The 18,410-nt window shown below is 47.9% G+C and overlaps 1 protein-coding gene across 1 annotated transcript in view; it reads right to left on the reverse strand.

The window, feature by feature from the left end:
• Positions 1 to 8,163: 8,163 nt before the first annotated feature.
• LOC142572850 (uncharacterized) overlaps positions 8,164 to 18,410 on the reverse strand; it is a 29,626-nt gene continuing 19,379 nt past the window's right edge. Inside the window, exons 2-4 of the mRNA XM_075682252.1 lie at positions 14,117 to 14,381; positions 12,985 to 13,256; positions 8,164 to 8,274 (exon numbers count right to left, since the gene is read on the reverse strand). Coding sequence (XP_075538367.1) covers positions 13,021 to 13,256; positions 14,117 to 14,381 — 501 coding nt within the window. The 3' untranslated portion in view covers positions 8,164 to 8,274; positions 12,985 to 13,020. The remainder of the gene's footprint in view (positions 8,275 to 12,984; positions 13,257 to 14,116; positions 14,382 to 18,410) is intronic.

The raw sequence follows: 18,410 nt of genomic DNA on the forward strand, positions 1-18,410 counted from the left end.
CCTGCGATAGTTTGCTGGTATTCTGTCTAACGGAGTTACCACCGACTTCTATTGCACACTCCTTAATGATTAATGGTTGAGGTACCTTGCCCGGTACCTCAACCAAAATCAAAGGGGAGGTATAATCACTCTCACCTGCCTCAATAACACCGAGCTGTAGCATTTTCTTTACCTCAGCCTCCATAATATCGCTCTGGCGGGGTGACACCCGATACGCCTTGGATCGTACTGGCTCTGGGGAGGTAAGTTCTATATCATGAGTAAGTACAGAAGTCCTACCAGGCTTCTCAGAGAACAGACCTTGAAACTCTTGTTAGAGCTGGTGTAGTTCGGTTTTCTGCTCAGGCGACAGCGATGCTCCACTGACTAAGTCACTAATGACCTGATCGGTGTCTTTCCTGTTCGTCACTGAGCTTAGTCCCGGAAGCTCGACCGGAAGCTCTTCGGGAACGTTTACCATCATGCACACTACTGCTTCCCTTTGTCTATAAGGTTTGAGCAGATTACAGTGGTAAACTTGCTGTGCTTTCCGCTTTCCTGGTAGACTCACCACGTAGTTGACGTCTGACAGTTTTTGAACAATCCGTGCTGGGCCCTCCCACTGCACGTCTAGTTTGTTGTTTAGCGATGTGCGCAATATCATGACCTCATCGCCCACCTCAAAACGACGGGCCCTGGCGGTCCGATCATAATAAACCTTGGCCCTCTGCTGGGCCTTTGCCATTGCTTCACCTGACAACTCCTGTGCCCTTCTTAAGCGTTGGAGGAGCTTAAGCACGTACTGCACCACGACTGGGTCGTCGCCCCTGCCTTCCCACGATTCTCGAAGCATGCGAAGCGGAGATCGCAGCGAGCGACCGTACACCAGCTCAGCTGGCGAAAACCCCGTAGCCGCATGCGGCGCGGTCCGTAATGCAAACATCACCCCAGGCAGACACAGCTCCCAGTCAGTTTGATGTTCAAAACACAATGCTCTCAACACGCGCTTCATGACGGAGTGGAGCTTCTCAACGGAATTCGACTGTGGGTGGTACACTGAGCTGTGTAACAGCTTTACCCCACACCTTTCGAGAAAAGTTGTCGTCAAAGCGCTAGTAAACACTGTGCCCTGATCTGATTGGATTTCCGCAGGAAAACCAACTCGCGCAAATATGGACAGTAGTGCATTGACTATCTCAACTGAGCTGAGTTCTTTAAGCGGCACTGCTTCAGGGAACTTTGTCGCTGGGCAGATCACAGTCAAAATGTGTCTGTACCCCGTGGCTGTTACCGGCAGAGGTCCCACTGTATCAATAACGAGCCGTCTAAAAGGCTCCGTAATGATAGGTACCAATCTCAACGGCGCCCTTGATTTGTCCCCTGGTTTGCCCACCCGCTGACAGGTGTCACATGTCCTCACGAAATGGTCTGCGCCGCGAAAACACCCTGGCCAATAGTACTCTTGCAAGAGACGGTCCTTAGTTTTCTTAACTCCTAGGTGTCCTGACCACGAACCCCCATGCGACAAGCGCAAGAGATCCTGACGATAGCATTGAGGAACGATCAGCTGATCGAACTCCACTCCCCTGCGGTCTAGATACTTCCGGTACAGGACCCCACCTCTTTCCACAAAGCGAGCATTTTTCTTGGCGATGCCTTCCTTGACAATGCAGCGTATGTTTTCTAGGCTGCGATCCTTCTTTTGCTCGGCTATCAAAGCCGACCGGCTGACTTTTAGCAACCTATTAAGTCCGTCTGACGTAGGCGCGATGAGCAAATCTGCAGATAGCTCTTCTAACTTTCCCGCATCGGGAATTTCCTCTCCAGTATCTGGTGCCTTTAACGTTACAGACTCAATTTTATTCAGTTCAGGCGTGCTCTGAATATCAGCTTGCTGCGCCTCTGACCCTTTTTCATTGTTGGACAACGTCGGCCCCGCAACTACCGCCTTTGCAGCGAGCTCCCGAACCTTCGATCTGGTTAAGGCCTGAACGCTAGCCTCACCAAACAAAAGCCCCTTCTCGCGCAGGAGGTGATCGGACCTGTTTGAAAATAGGTACGGGTACTGGGGGGGCAGCATAGATGACACTGCCGCCTCCGTCTCAAGCGCTCCGAAAGGTCCTTCAATAAGCACTTTTGCTACGGGCAGACACACGCTATGAGCTTCCACGGCTTGCTTGATCCATGCGCACTCGCCCGTGAACATATGGGGTTCTACGTAAGAGGGGTGAACTACATCCATTGTAGCTGCGGAATCGCGAAGCACTCGGCACTCTTTCCCGTTCACGAGGAGGTCTCGCATGTAAGGCTCGAGAAGCTTCATGTTCTCGTCAGTGCTGCATAATGACAAAAACACAACTTTTGGTGTTGTTTCCGGACACTGCGCCGAAAAGTGACCCGGCTTCTGGCACGTATAACAAACGCGCGCTTGCCTCGTCTCGAACCGCTTTCTGCGTTCGGCTTCGGCTGCCGCCGTCTCCTTAGGTTCGGTCGCACTGCTTTCACTCGCATCCGCACTACGTGTGTTTCCCTTTGCTCTCATGGGTGTGAACTTCGGCCTCTCAAACTTCGAGCCAAATTCACCCTTTTGACCGTCCTTAGCTCCGCGAGCCCGACGCGTCACAAACTCCTCGGCTAGCTCGGCGGCTTTAGCCACTGTACTAACGTCTGGCCTATCCAAGACCCAGTACCGCACGTTCTCCGGTAACCGACTATAAAACTGTTCTAGCCCGAAACACTGCAGAACTTTATCGTGGTCACCAAACGCTTTCTCTTCTTTGAGCCACTCCTGCATGTTTGACATTAGCTTGTAGGCAAACTCTGTATATGACTCTCTTCTGCCTTTCTCATTTTCCCGAAACTTCCGACGGAACGCCTCCGCTGACAGCCTGTACTTCTTTAGCAGACTCGATTTCACTTTGTCGAAATCCTCTGCCTCCTCTCTATTCAAGCGAGCGACTACGTCGGCCGCCTCGCCGGGTAACAAAGTGAGCAAGCGCTGTGGCCACGTTTCCCGAGAGAACCCCTGCTTCTCGCACGTTCGCTCAAAGTTAACCAGGAACAAACCAATGTCCTCTCCAAGCTTAAACGGCCGCATCAGGTCAGTCATTCTGAACAATACTCGTTCTCCTGCACCGTGTGCCTGACTTCCATTACGAGCGCGTTCCATCTCTACCTCAAGACGCTTCATTTCCAAAGCGTGTTGACGGTCGCGCTCTTCTTTTTTCTCTTGTTGCTCTCGCTCTTTTTGTTCTTTAAGTTCGCGCTCCTGTCTTTTTGACCTCTCCTCAATAGTCTCAAGGCATTCCGACAGCTCGTCATCCTCAGCTTCTAACTCAAGAATAGCCCTTAGCAGTTCTGGTTTTCTGAGTTTGTCTGAGACATCCAGACCCAACTCTCTTGCAAGCTCCAGCAATTTCGGTTTGCGCAACGACTTCAAATCCATGGCTGCTCTGAATGCTGCTTTCTCTACTGCCTATTATTGTCTTGCCGCAAACTAACCCGGCAGCAACGACAACCACAATTACCAGCTCTGTTTCTGACACTAACAAAAGCCTGGCAAAGCTCAGAAGAAGAAAGTCCCGCACTCACCAAACCTCGCAGCCAAGAATTCAGCGCAGTCGTTCCGCTGCAGGCAACCAGTCATCACACAGGGCTCGTTGCACTGCTCCCGGATGGTCGTTGAGCTGCTCAGCATACAGTCAACCGCATATCTTCGCTGCTGGCCTCCGTTGTCGCGATCTCACCGCTGGCAGAAAGTTGTTCTAATCGCACTGCTGGCACGAGTTGTTGGGAACTCGGCGCTGACGCCCGTTGTTGCACCTGGGTCGCAAGCCCCAAGGGTAGCGTTGGCCTGGCGGCCTGGGGCACAACTGGAAGCATCCGAAGGTCCCGGCAAAGCATGAGTCGACTGGTAACAACAAAACAACTTGTTTATTCTAACATCGCAAAGAGTTGGCGGTCAGGTCGACCGAAGTAGAGAGACGGGAGAGCACGTTACTCAACAGAAGAAATCGGAGCCCTTCTTGGCGTCCGGGGGCAGCTGCTTTTATACTCTCGCAGTTGAGGGCAAGAAGGAACCCCTCTATAGACGAGCACGTGACTGTGCCGCTCGGGAACAATGGGATGAGAAGGTGGCGTAGCCGTCGTGCCGGCGCCGTTCGGGCACAATGGGAAGAGAAGGTGGCGCATACGTCGTGTCGGCGCCGGTCAGACCCCCTCGCTTCACAGTTGGGGGAGCTCCTCTCCCCGGCTGCCGCGCTTCGACAAGCGTGGGCACCAACATGCACATACACACACACACGCACATGAAGACACGTGGCATTAGAACAGGCCTGGACGCGCTTGGCGGGGAGGCGTAGCGGCGGCGCCGAACGGGCCAAAATGTCTGCCGCTTTGAACGAAGCCCCGGCGTCCGTTGCAGCCGCGCCGGCTAAACCGCGCGTCGTAGGCGAAACGTAACAGCAGTGACATGATTTCGAAAAATGGCATCCTGATGTCATTTCTTTAAAAAAATCACTGTTCGCGTAAATGAGCGTTGAAGTCGCTGGTGATGAAGCTGTTGCTGCTTTAAAGTTAGGAATGAGCGTTTTTGGTTTTTAGCGTTAGGAATGAGCGTTTTTAGAAACTACGAAAAAAATACAACGGTAGGTCTCATTTTTGCCCGGCGTTTCAGTTTCAACCGAAAAGATTCGGTGAAAGCAAATTTACAATAAAGCTAAGGCGACCGACGATCTGCACACAGCCGCAAGCCTACATGCGCTCGAATGAGAGTAGCCTGCCAAAGTTAAGGTCATGTGTCAGCAAGCCGCTCAAGCAATCGTTACTTTTTTTTCCTTTCTGCTTCCGTCGTGCCTGCGTCTTCGACGAAAACGAGAAGTGGGAAGGCAGATGAACAGACAGTGGTGGGGGCAGGCGGTAGCGTAATGGTTAACGTGTACAGCTCCCAAATGCAGAATTCTGCGAATACATGGGCTCGAATACCGGTGGTTTGTTTGTGAAGACAGCCTTCTGTGCTCTCTGGTGATGGCGAAGCTCAGAATGAAGCGGCAGTCTGACGACAACGGTCGCCGTCAGCGTAACATAATAATACCCCAGTCACACGAGCAGGCCAAAGATCCTTTGAAGTTAAGGAGCACTGAGCTTTCAAAGGCACATTAGTTCAAGGGATATGTGTCGGTGCTACGCGGTCTCTCTGGATGTTCTCAGTTGAAGCTTGTAACGGAAACCGCAACGTACCCTTAGCGCTGCCACCGCCCCAAAAGTAATATTAAAAAATATGGCCCAAATGCGTCTTATAATAAATTCGTCATACTCTTGCAGCAATATTTATTTTTCCTAATACATACAAACATCAAAACAAAATGCACGCGTAGTAAAGGCATTACTTTACCAAATACAGATATATTTATTGTAATGATGGCCACCATGTGTACTGCTTCGTACACCGCATGTTGGCGTCGATTATTCGTTGTTGCCCTTTAGTGTTCTTGCCTTGTTTTTTTTTTAAAGCAACGATTGTAAAGATGAGCTACGACACAAAAGTGACGAGGGAAGAAGACGCGCAGAAAAATGCCGAGAAGACTGGGATACCCAGCAGCCGCTAACCAAAGAACAAAATCGAACATGGCACCCGTGTTGTGTCGATGTTGCTGCTGACGACAGGCCTTGCCTGCGCTGCTGTGCCGGCGAGTTCATGATGGAGATTGCGGGTGTCCCGAAAGTGTTTAGTACTTTAGTAATAGTATTCAGTACTTATAAGCTTGTTCTAAAGAGGTAAAAATTGAACTTCCATATTTTTGAAGATTTTCTTTTCTGCTGTCGGACGCCCTCTAGGCTCGAGAGTATTCCCTTGAGGTTTCAAAGGATGAATGCGCACTCATTGGACTCAAAGCTCCCTTCCAGTAGTGCTCCTTTGCTGTGCCTGTGTGACAGTGCGCATTCTCCCTTGAAGTAAAGGATCTTTGGTTCAAAGGACTTGGAAAGTGCCCGTGTGACTGGGGTATAAGCAGGCGTGCAAGGTCACACCTAAAGCCGAAAGTAGGTTCAGAGGAAATACAGTATGCTCCTGTCGACAAAAACAAAGTGATGAATAAGGAGCGGTGTTGTTCAGCGACGCTGTGGACCGATAATGTCACCAAAGACAGGACCACGCTCCTATCCCGGTGATCAGCGGAATTGTACATCGACAGCATGTCAACTAGCGTGTAATTGATACTTCATTAAGGTCGTTGCGTGTTTGTGTTGTGTCTAGCGGGAGCGAGTAGTGTAAGAGATGATACTGGAGGGAAAGCGGCGAGCGAGAGCAAGAGCAAATAATAAACGAAAGGTAGGGAGGTTAACAAGGACTGAGCCCGGTTGGCGAGTGAAGTCAGCGAAAAGTACTTGAGGATAGCCATATTGAACGTGAGCGCCGTGTTGAAGAAAGCCTGCGACTTCAGTTGCTTGAGCGTAGGCTTGAGTGGTAGCATATCACTGGGCGTTCAGGGGGGGAAAGATGGGACAGGGAAAAGACGACGCGAGGAGATACCGTAACTCTACTACTATAGACACTACAGCAGTTGCGGGTAAACTGAAGGCTATACTGTACGTTTCTGCTATTTCTAAAATATAAACACCATGCAAATTTGTCAAGTGTACAACTGACGCAGGGCGTTCCTCGACCTTCCTCGACTTGCCAACATTCCTTCCCCTCGGTAGTTGCTTAGTTTTTATTCGCTTCGACTGCTAATCACGAGGTCGCGGGATCCAATCCCAGCCACGGCAGCCATATTTCTATGCTTGTGAAATGCGAAAACACCCGTTTACTTAGGGTTAGGCGCACGTTAAGGAATCCCAAGTGGTCTTCGTGTGTTCTTCGAACGACATTCGTGCAGCCGCTAGCCACAAGGCGCCCATACACAAGAGAAGGTATGTGAAATGGGAGCTTCTTTCATGACACCTCTGAATGAAACATCCATAGTGTGCCTATATAATTGGTGCGCTTTCCTTGTTTTCCATCAATTTTCACCGCGACACCATGATGTGCTACTTAGTGTCACAATACTCCGGTGTCAGATGCCCCATACACTTATGTTACCGTCTGTTCGCTCATGCCCAGGAGCTGCAGGATCTCCACGCAGCGCGCTTAAAGAATGCGCTTAGCTTCCGTATAACGTCAGTAAGTAAACTTTGCTTTTTCGTTGCGCTCCTTGAACGCGTCATGCACGAGCTGTCGGTATTCCATCCTATTCTGACACCATAAGGAGCCTGTCGCAGAGCTCGCTCACAGGCTGCCAACAATCTTGTTCTCTTATCTCCCGAGAGGCGCGGTTCGAGAGAAGGTGCACCTAAACTTTGCTGCGCAGACTCCGTTGTGATAATTCAGTCAGCGGGCACCCCTATTGAGGCAGTGCTTAACAACTCGCCAGGCTGCTATAGTTGCTACAAAGCCTACACAGGGCAGAAGGCACAGCACAGAAGGCGTTGAACGACGTTGTTGCGCTTTTGGGGAAAAAGTGGACTAAGTGAGAAACCTTGAGAAGTGATGCGCGTCACATGATAATCGTGTACGCGTTTCCTTTTTATTTTCTCTCTTTTCTTGCTTGTGTCTCTTTCTGTCCTGTTTAATTCCGTTTACCCTTTACCCCAGCTCAAGGCAACCAGCCTGTCTACACTGTCTAACCTTTCAGTTTTTTCTTTCGTTTTCTTTCTCTCTGTCTCTATACAGGACAATTTAGCCACAGACCTTCACCTATACTACGTCTCACCAACTCCGTGCAGTGCAGCGAACGTCAAAGATCGTGTCAGCCAATCAATAACGAGAGCCGGCTGCGCGTTCTGTGAAAGAATGTGGGGGAGCCTCGCTCATTGCCCCGCACTAATGCTTCCGTGAAGTTTCCATACAGCCGGCGTCACGCAGAGGGAGGTCAGGAGTGGACAGTGGAGGAACCGTTCTTCCGACTCTCTTCGCTGAATGGCTGACGCGGTCTATAGCTTTCTCTTCAATGCACGGAATCAATACAGATGATAGGAAGGCCTTACTGTGCGCCTTGAACACACTACCGCAGATATTATGCGTCTAGAATACTAGGTTTCATGTCCAATCTTATCGTGTTTGTTCACCGCAGTCGCTTTCTCTTTTCCTCCAGAGCAGTGCGTATTCGTAGCTAAAATCCATGAACTGAAACACTTGTTTCAAACAGCAAAACTAGAACGTGTTTTATTGAACAAAAGGAAAACGTAATGAGCTGTAATGTGAAACATTATGTACAGGTGTCCTCCAGAATTTCAGATGGTTGATGTGTCGTTTGTTACCTGCAAAAAGAATAAATAACGAAGCATAAATATACAGCAGTAATAAGTAATCGTAGTTATTTTGAAAAACGAATCAAATTACGTCGTCCGTTTTGTTCAAAAGTTATTGAGTGTAAATTCGTTCAAGATAGTATATAGACTAATGACACATATGTCCTATTTCCGCACTCATATGTTTGTAATGACGCGTGGCATTTTTCCACTGGCGTGTTCACTACCGACGTAACAGTACGCGACGCCCTTGCCGTGCTGTATTTTCACTATGATAGTTACACAAGAACACGCTTCAACACCTCGAGAAAAGAGCATATGGTCAGCGCACGCTTGTGAAATGACGCGTGAACTTTCTTCGCGCTTTCTTTCTTTCTTTTTTTTTGCGTGTGTGCGCGTGTGCAACAGGCGGAAAGAGAGAGATGAATCACACTGCGTGTTCTATTACCGACCACCAAGAAAGTCGAGTAGCAGGAATTACCTGACAGATGTGAATGTTTCCTGATTCACGTGTAATTAAAAAAAAGCTACAGAAATTCTGAGACTTGTCTACTAATGCATAAGCATTGTTTTGCTAGGCTGTCACTTCGTTTTTGCTTAGTTTTGCTTACTTGCTTTTCCTAGCTGATGCGCGTCCACCCATGGCCTTTCCGGTGGCAAAGAATGCTTAGGCCTCTTCAATGCAATCGTACCAATTGAGCCGGAACGCCAGGCATGAGCGCGCCTCGACGGAGCAGAGCGGTCGAAAGGAAACGCCAGCTGCCGCATTATTATTATCGCGTAAGGCGCTGCGTGAGGGGAGAGTGCATCGCCGCGATGTCATGTCAACCTCACTGTCGCTCTCGCAAGCCTGCGTTATGCGCGCATTCCTTGTCCACGCAAGCTCTCGCCTGTGTTCTGACTGCGCCTCGGCAAGGCCCAACGAAAACGCGCCAAGCGTCTGCACGTGCTCACTTCGCCGCGAGGTCTTAATGACTCGGAGGACGTTCGGCAGCGTTCAAATGGACAATGGGACACTCCAAAATCTCAAGTGGGCCACGCCCAAATTTCGAGTTGGCCCAACTGCACATTTCAGTTGTGCCAAGCCCAAATTTCAAGTAGACCCACACGAAATATAGGTTGGCCCATCCCCAAATGTAAGTAGGCCCACCCCCAAATTTCATTTGGGCCACCCCTCCCCCACCCCAAACTTAATGTTGACCCATCCCTAAATTTAAATTGGCTCAGCCCCAGATTTCAACTTGGCCCATCCCCAAATTTAGGTTGGCCCACCCCCAAATTTAACTTGGCCTACCCACAGATTTCAAGTTGGCCCACCCCCAAATTTAAGGCGACCCACCCCGAAATTTCAAGTTGGCCTACACCCAAATTTATGTTGGCGTACCCGGAGTTTAAATTGGCCAACCCCAAGATTAATTTGGCCCATTTCCAAATTTCTAGTTGGCCCATCCCCAAATTTCAGTTGGTCCACCTCCAAATTTCAAGTTGACCCAACCCCAAACTTCAGTTGGCTCACCCTTACTATAGCTAGCGCGGGGGGCCATGGTACTGCGCATGCGTAGACTTAAGCTTCCCCATGTATTTTCTAAGGAGCACTATAGGTGTTTTATTTTCTTGCTTTAAATTGCTCCTTCTCGCTTACAAGTTTCCAATCATCTACATATAGACTATCATAATGATTAAATGTCTTAACTTTGCAAATTACGCATTTTTGTGCAGATATTAAGGCATTATACTTTTTGCGTGACAGGGTTGGGGAGCTCGCCAAAGAATGCTTACGCATTGAAAAGCAACAATAAGTAGTACTGCTTATCTAAGATCAAGTCCCGGAATCGGGGGCACGAATGACAACTCACTGAAAATAGATGTGATTTAACTAGGAAAACGCCGTTTTCGCGAATACCTGCAGTCGCACAGGTAACGAAGATGAAATCGCCACAAGAATTTGCGTCTTTAGGCTGAACAGCACACCACGCATTCACAGGCTCGGTATTTTACGGTTGAATTCCCTTTCTGAGAAACACGCGAAAATCAACTTATTATGATCCATAGATCTAACGAAAATTGGGAATATTTTTTGTTCGCGAAAACCAATAATTGTGGAAAGAAACTTCTATGTAACTTGGCAATTCCAAAGAGCTGTATACTGTAGTTTAGGGTTTTGTCTTATGTCTATCTAAAGCGCCATGTACATCAAAAATGTGTCCGGAAATCACAGTTTTCATAACACCGTGTCAAAATCGAACATAGAAGTGTTCCTACATATAAAGGACTAAGCGTGTCCATGCTCAGAAGTGCCTATGGATGCAGCGTATCAGCTATTTCGACTGTCAATTAAATTTTGAAGAGGAGTTTTTCTTTTCTTTTCTTTTTCATTTCTTTCTTTTTTTCGAATCCTCCCGGGCTTTCCTGGCCGTGGCTGTTAGGTGCTGCTCCTGTCTTGCCGAATAGCTCACACATAAAAAAAAATGGTAGGCGACCCTAATCTTTGACTTACGTGTCTCTTAGTGGCACTCGCACCTCGGCGTTGGTGTTCTTTACGTTAACATTAGGCGAACGCAAGGCACGAACTGAACTCGGAGGCAACTGTTTTCCATTAGTTAGTCCGTTAAATACCATGCCACCTTATTGTGTGTGACATCATTAGTGAGGTCATTACATCCGCTTTCTACTTCCGGGTTTCCAGGAATTTCGCAAAAGTCGTGCTCACGTGACGGGTCTCTAAAGTCCACGATCCTGTGCTTTGGAGCGCAGTAATCGGGGATTTCAAATTAATTATAATTATTCAGGAGGCTGCAGTAACTCGTAACTATCCTTATATATACTCTGGTATCATATCCATAATGAAACCCGGGAATCTTGTACTGTATACTATTTTTATTTCCTTTTTGTTTTCGAATTTCGTCCCCGGTCGTCTCGGGAGGTGAACCGGCAGTGCTGCGCAAGAAACAAGAGCGTCACTGGATCCCCGGGCCACCAAAAATTGAATCACGCACCCCGAGGATGGGACCTCGGTGCCCCAGCACAGCCGCCCGGTAATCGCACTCCTTCCAAAGCCAACCTCGAGGTGATCGCGCGTCGCATTGCGCCGCGCGGGTGCGCCAGTTTGCGCCAAAGACGCAGAAACGAAATGGGCACCATTTATAGCATTCGAGTAACCGCTTCACGAAAACTTTGCTTCAGATAGATTCCAAAAAATGTGCGTTGGATCTGCACAATTTCTGTGATAGCAGGTGAACGCGAGTTCAGTGGCTCAATTCAGGGGTGGGTGCGCTCTTTCGACCAGTCCGTCGCCGATTATCCAACGGATTGGTCGAAAACAGTATAGTCAATGCTATTCTGCGTACTGCACCGAGAATTTCTCATATTGAAGGCTCTTCCAGCCACGTGGTGGCGAAGCGGGCGAACTAAACTAGATGCCCCAGATTTCATGGTTATAGTGAAGATACAATCAACGCACTTGTGTTTTCACCCTCTAGTTCACAAGATTTGGTTTCCAGTTTATTTGCACGCAGTGTAGCGCTTAGGTTTCCGAACTGGAGGGTGTTCGTGAGACGTTGTATATAGAGAAAGCTGTCTCCATTTCTGCTGGCGATCAATCGTATAAAGCAGGTGCTGTACGGCGTACTGTGCAATCGAATATTATGCTCAATACGCGACTCCGTAAACCACTCTTTAATTGAATTTAATACACATCATTACATTAACAGGAGGAGGAGAAATAGACGGAGAGACAGGGAGGTTAATTTCCTTAACAGATCCCCCGTACATTATGACGGGGACGACCAATAGGATAAAAGTAACAAAACGTTTATATGCAGTCTGTTTGCAGATGAATGAATGAAAGTAGCCAATATGGCCACAGGGCATTCAGTGCTCGCAACGGTGCGCCGATCGTCGTCTTCGACGCCCTGGCAGCTGTTGCTCTCTTTGCCACAAGTAAACGGCTCCTAACGATACGCTCCTATCATACTTCAAATACTTTTCATTACTTAACATTTCAAAAAGCAGGAAAACTGGCTGCCATCAAAAATTTCGAAAAATAATGCAAGTGATAAGCGTATACGTTCCATGGTATATGCAAGAATAACAAGAGTTTAGCGCGGTTTACGATTGTCAAGCGTCTTGTTCTGCGACATAAACTAGCATAAGCGTGCTCCACATGCGCACACCGTGCCTGTACGAGTTTGCGTCGCAGTCAGTGCTTTATTAGAGCTGGGTTCTTATACAAAAAATTAAATGAGAGCACTAAGCAATAGCTCACTGAGTGGGTGACAGTCTCCATGCATACAAGAAAGATAGGCATGGCAACTACATCGGTTTCACTGGTCGAGTAAGCCTTCACATCGCAGGGAGATTGGACGCAAGACAATGTAACCCACATAGAGCGACTCACGGATATATAGCGGACTCTAAACGAGAGCATCATCATTCCATATCGTAAGTGCAGCAATTACGCACTGAGGCGTCGTGAGAAGGCATCGTGGTAGAACTAAACTAAAGCACTCTCGCGTACAAATCTTGAAAGGTGAACGAGGAAAAGTTATACATAGAACATTAGAAATAACTGCTCTTGGCTTGTGATTACGTGCTAAGCCTTCTTACACGTACGCATGTCCATAGGAAATATCCAAAGTGCTATCAGAATCATGTAACAGCGTCACACGTTCGCGAGAGCTACATCTGTCAGCACCAAACAGCGGAAACACGCGCACTTACGCTGAGGAAGTGTCGGGAGGGCCAGCTCCCGTAGTGTCAGTGCCATCCGTGGGCCAAGCTGACGGGCAGGCCGACGGGAACGCCATAGGAGCTATGGGCCAACTTGTAGGTCTTGATGGATCCGCCGCCAAAGCCGCTGCCACCACCGTAGCCGCCGCCATGGCCCAGAAGGAAGGCACCGCCGCCGCCTCCGCCACCTCCGCCACGACCCAGGCCGTGGCCCAGCATCACACTGCCGCTGAACACGGGCACACTGACGGCACGCAACAGACCTGGCGAACAAAGAAAGGAAGCCAAACGAAGCGCAGTGCCTGTAAGCCTCTCGCCTCGCAGCGAAGTCGCCTCACAGCGTTGGTCGACCATCCGGCCATGCGCGGCCACAGTGCCAACCATAACGCTCATTTGGCCGTATCAAAGACTGAAGGCGGTCCCCTGACAGCGTGTGACAATTGCGTGTCTTCTTTCCCGCTTTTCCTCCACGGCGTGTCATTGAAACTGGGTGTTCTAGGTTAGCATTTTCTATTTCATCCTTTCCACCCTTCGTCTTAGGCTCACACGCGGCTCGGAGGCCGTCACGCCGTCGTTATCCTCGGTATTGGCCACTTAGCGCGACGCGTAATAATAATAATAATAATAAAAGAGAATAGAAAATTAAATGGAACCTTTCGAAATCTCTTCTTGACGGCATCAATGGCACAGCACCGCTCTTACAGAACGATGCGCATCAGTGAATCTCAAGAAGGTTTCGCGTTCCGCATTAAACTCGCTAGTAGATTAAGGGCCATATTTACGGCTCCTTCCCGCTCACGAGTAGTTTTCTTTGGTCGGCGCTTTCACTACTGGCAGGCGCCCGTTTTGCTAACCGCTCTTGTGTACCACGATGCCTTTGTACGCATGTACAAATTTGCTTACGGTAAGTTTCTGTTCACGAGTCCACGCACCTCAGCGTAGGTTAAATAAAGGTTTGTTTGTTTTTTCTTAATGCAGAAGTGCGCTCAAGCTTCAGTGTCGCGCGATATCGCAACAGTCGGGGCGACTACGAAGCGGCCGTCAACCGTTCGACTACCACGTGTACCGCTGTCTTCGGGGATCCGCTTCCACCTCGGATTACGCAGGCCATACTGGCCCGTACCTTTGCCCCCTCCCCCGCCACCGCTGGGGAGTCCGTAGTGTCCGCTAAACCTCAGCAGCTGCTCGAAGACGTTGCCCGCGTAGCCGAGGTAGTGGCCTGCATTGCCCATGCTAGGAAGGACGGGCTTGGAGGCCGCGATGAGGACGGGCGTGGTCTTGGCGATGACCGGGGTTGCGACGGCCACGGCGCCTCCCCCGTAGCCACCGCCGCCGCCGCCGGCTTCAGTGTGGGCTAGGGCCCACAGCAGGCACAAGGCAGACAGTGCCTGCGGTAGAGAATAGTAGTCGGGCCCTTAAGCCAACGGCGAAAGAAGGAAATAGAAACAGAGAGGCGTACGCACACGCTACAAGTTACTCGCGTCTAATGCTTTATCCAGACGACGAGCCAGTGGGCGTCTCTTGGTCCATAGACCTGGAGCCATGTCAGCTCGCGTTTCTGATATCAGGGGCCCTTTTCAGGTCCGCAGTTCACGCCGGCTATAAATATAGGCGCCTTTTTTTTTTCTGGCGGTGGGTCCACGTATTCATTTGTTTATTTATTTATTTATTGACTACTGCAGGACATGGAATGTCCAAGCAGGAGAAGCAAGAAATACAGACGGAAGAAAAATCTAGACAGAGCTGAAGAGTGGATTCTAAGGTTTCTAGAGAAGGACACCATTAACGTGGAAGCGCATTCCATTTTTCTATTGTTAAAGGGAATACGGAATAAAAGTATAGGGATGAGCGTGGCGAGTTCGTCGGGTTGTTACCGTGTTTATGGTGTTTTGTATCTCTTGTTTTTACTTCGAACACTTTATTTTTTAAGAAATACTACAAAATTTACTCGAACTACGTTACCAGAGATCGATTGTATCCCCCGGCTGACATCATTTGACAGAAAAACCTACTTATTTCGCTAATTAAAATTACTTACCAACTTATTTCCTTAATTAAAATAATTACTTAACTTATTCGTATCGTTCGCAAGAGCGCTCTTTACCATTCGCCGGCTTCCTTGGTTAACTATATGCCCGACAACGCGGATGGCTAGAATCATCTGCCACGAACATCATTAGCGTAAGAACTTTTCTGTGTGTGTGTGTGTGAGTACAGGCCGCGCTGTTTTGCGTGCACGGGCTGAACCACGCGTAACCTGTCCGGTCGGACAGGCCCAAGTCATGGCCCACTGTCCGGGTCACCCAGGAGTGCCCGACAACATGTCTCGATTATTGTATTACAATAGCGCTCACTTCGAGATTTCACCCATTTGGACTGGAGGTATCACACGTTCCTCTGACGAAAAAAAAAATATATGGGTCGATCCCGAAGGCGGTGCAGTCTAACACAACGTCTCAAAGCGCTCGCTGTCCCGAGGGAGGAATGCGAGCAACGGGCACGTGACGAACATGCCAGACGTTTCGACGAGCTACTTTGGCACGAGAGAAACATGCGTGCGTGCTTGGCCTAGTGCCTTGCTCGCGGCCTATAGTGGCGCTACCTATTTGGAATGCCTATTAGGTTGTCTTTATTCGTACACACGTGTTTTTTTTTTTCATGTTGTTCATTTTCTGACTTGCAGAAACCTGGAAATAAAGAGAAAAGGAAAGCGATCGTGACTTAGTGGTTAAAGCATTGCGCTGCTGCGTTGGAAGACAGAGGTTCAACCCCACCATCGTTCGCGCATTTATTCTACAACATTATTGGCGAACTTTCCCCGCTATTGGGTCATCTAGTAGAAAACTCGAGCGTACGCGAATGCGTCACAGTGTGCACGAATTCGCGGATTTGTAAGATATGCGAGGCATGCGGAAACGTCGATTTGATAAATGAGAGAGTGCAAGGTGACGCGCGCGCGCACGCCTGCGTCGACACGTCAAAGAAACCGCATTTTAAGCATGGCATGTGCTTAGAGAGTTACGGGTGCTAAGTTACTGGCCTATAACTTTTTTATGTAATATTTTTTGCTGTATTAAATTGTAGTAGCCACAAGCATGTTTCCTTCAACATCTCCATTTGATTTCTAGTTAGGGCATAGGTGGAGCAAGTGCTTGCACTGAAATGCCTCGCGAAGAGCAACGAAATATATAATTCTCTTCTTCATAGCTTTGTATTTGATACGGCACTGTGCGCCGATGAACTGTGGACAGCACCGACCGGCAGTGACGCACGAAAGAAAAGAGTACAGTTGTCGCCTTTATGAAGGTGATCACCTAAATCGTCATTGGGTTGGTATAAGGCGTGCCAAGGTTGCTTATTTTCACGAGGTGGTTCAAAGTATAACCAATTTAGGCAGCATCTGATATCGTATGAAGGATAGCTGCAGCCTTCTTACCGGTGAGGAGCGCTTAATACGGAAGCCTTCCACGCAGCCGATCATCTTCAAATCACCAGCGACTGTATATACATGTGTACAGTGTGTCCCAGCTAATGTTAGCCAAATTGTCCAACGAAAAGAAAAGATTTAAAAAACAAAGTGCAAGATACAGTTACAAGACCTACGGTGTTCGGACTCCAGAATTCCGACACCCGAACACGACTGGTCATGAAATCGCACCTTTAACTATGTTTTGGCTTAGAGCTTGGCTAACGTTAGCTGGAACATAAGATACTGCTCATCCTCCTGACCTTCGCGAGGGAGACAAGCGTCACCCACTGTATCTAGGCCTGAGAAGCAGTCGGCTTCACTGCAAAGTGAACCCTTTTTCTAATCCCCTCATTATCAATAAGTAAGCCAAGTGTCATCCTTATTTGAATAAACGTTCATTCATTTGTTCATTATTTTCTTGTGGAGAACCGATAATTTAAACCCAAAACACACACACACATATATATATATATATATATATATATATATATATATATATATATATATATAGTCATATCATGAGAAGCCAACAAACACTGACACCGAGGAAGACATAGGGGAAATTACTTGTGCTTAATAAATGAAATAAAGAAACGATAAATTAATGCAAATTAAAGAGGATGAAAAAACAACTTGCCGCAGGTGGGAACCGAACCCACAACCTCCGCATTTCGCGTGCGATGCTCTACCAATTGAGCTACCGTGGCGGCGTTTCCCCACCCACTTTCTTGGGTATTTATGTGTACTAGTAGAACCCTGGGAGTGTTAGCCAGCGCCACCACTCACAGGCCTTGGCGGCGGACGTGGAACGTCCTTTTTGCCGCAGGCGTCGCGAGAACGTGATCTTTTTGGGTGAAGGCAACTGGTCAATAAACCCACATATGCTACCCGAAGGCATCAATGTTGCCGGATTCGAGACCCTCGTTATGTAATAAACGAGAAGAAAGGGGGTTAACCGAGGGGCCCGATTTTTATTAGTTCTCATGATATGACTAATAAAAATCGGGCCCTTCGGTTAACCCCCTTTCTTCTCGTTTATATATATATATATATATATATATATATATATATATATATATATATATATATATATATATATATATATATATATATACTTCTTTTTGTTTGTGTGGCTATTGTGGTTGGTGAATAACCTGTAAGAGGGGCTGATCAGTTTTGGCGAGTTAACGCTAGACCTGAATTACTTTCCTAAATATTCTTAGTGTGTGCTCAAAGCCGCCAGCGTGCTTGCTCCTACAGCTACACGGTATGACAGTTTAACTTACAGAATTTACCGTGTTTCTCTCTTTCTTTTTATGTGGCTTAATGCCCAAAAGCTAAAGCTAGGCTATGAAAAGAGACGTGAAGAGTATGATGTCCCGGAATAACTTTTATGCAACGTGACATTACCATGGAGCATTTGTTGACCAAGAATTTAAAGAATAGTTGCAATCGCCGTACAATCGTCACACGAAGTGCAACGGGCCTTCACAATGAAAATACTTTGATGTTAACAGTTGCTAAAGTATAGGTAAGGAAACTTTACATATACAGGGCCATTTCTCAAATTTAGTTCGACTGTTGGCGCCCCTGTAATAGTAACTGTTATGATACGTCACAAGACAGCATGACTACGCAGAAGCAAATTATCTGAAATGTACTGCTTCGAGCAGAAAATGACGATGAACTGCGTCATTAGCTAGCCAATGCACATAGCTGTGTTACATTCTCGAGCTGTTCTGATATGCCACCATTCGTCATGATGATGATGCATACGAGGAGGGCACGGAATTTTGAATACTCCAAGTTTTCAAACGCATAACGTCCCGCCATTTCCATAAAACTTTCCTCAAGATGTGTGCTATGGGTTTCGCATCACGCAAATGTTGACGTCCTTAAAACTTTAACTAAATGTAACTATTTTTGCAGTCACCTAAGCTGATTCTGA

This window comes from Dermacentor variabilis, chromosome 1 (genome assembly GCF_050947875.1).
Source record: "Dermacentor variabilis isolate Ectoservices chromosome 1, ASM5094787v1, whole genome shotgun sequence".
Taxonomy (NCBI): domain Eukaryota; kingdom Metazoa; phylum Arthropoda; class Arachnida; order Ixodida; family Ixodidae; genus Dermacentor; species Dermacentor variabilis.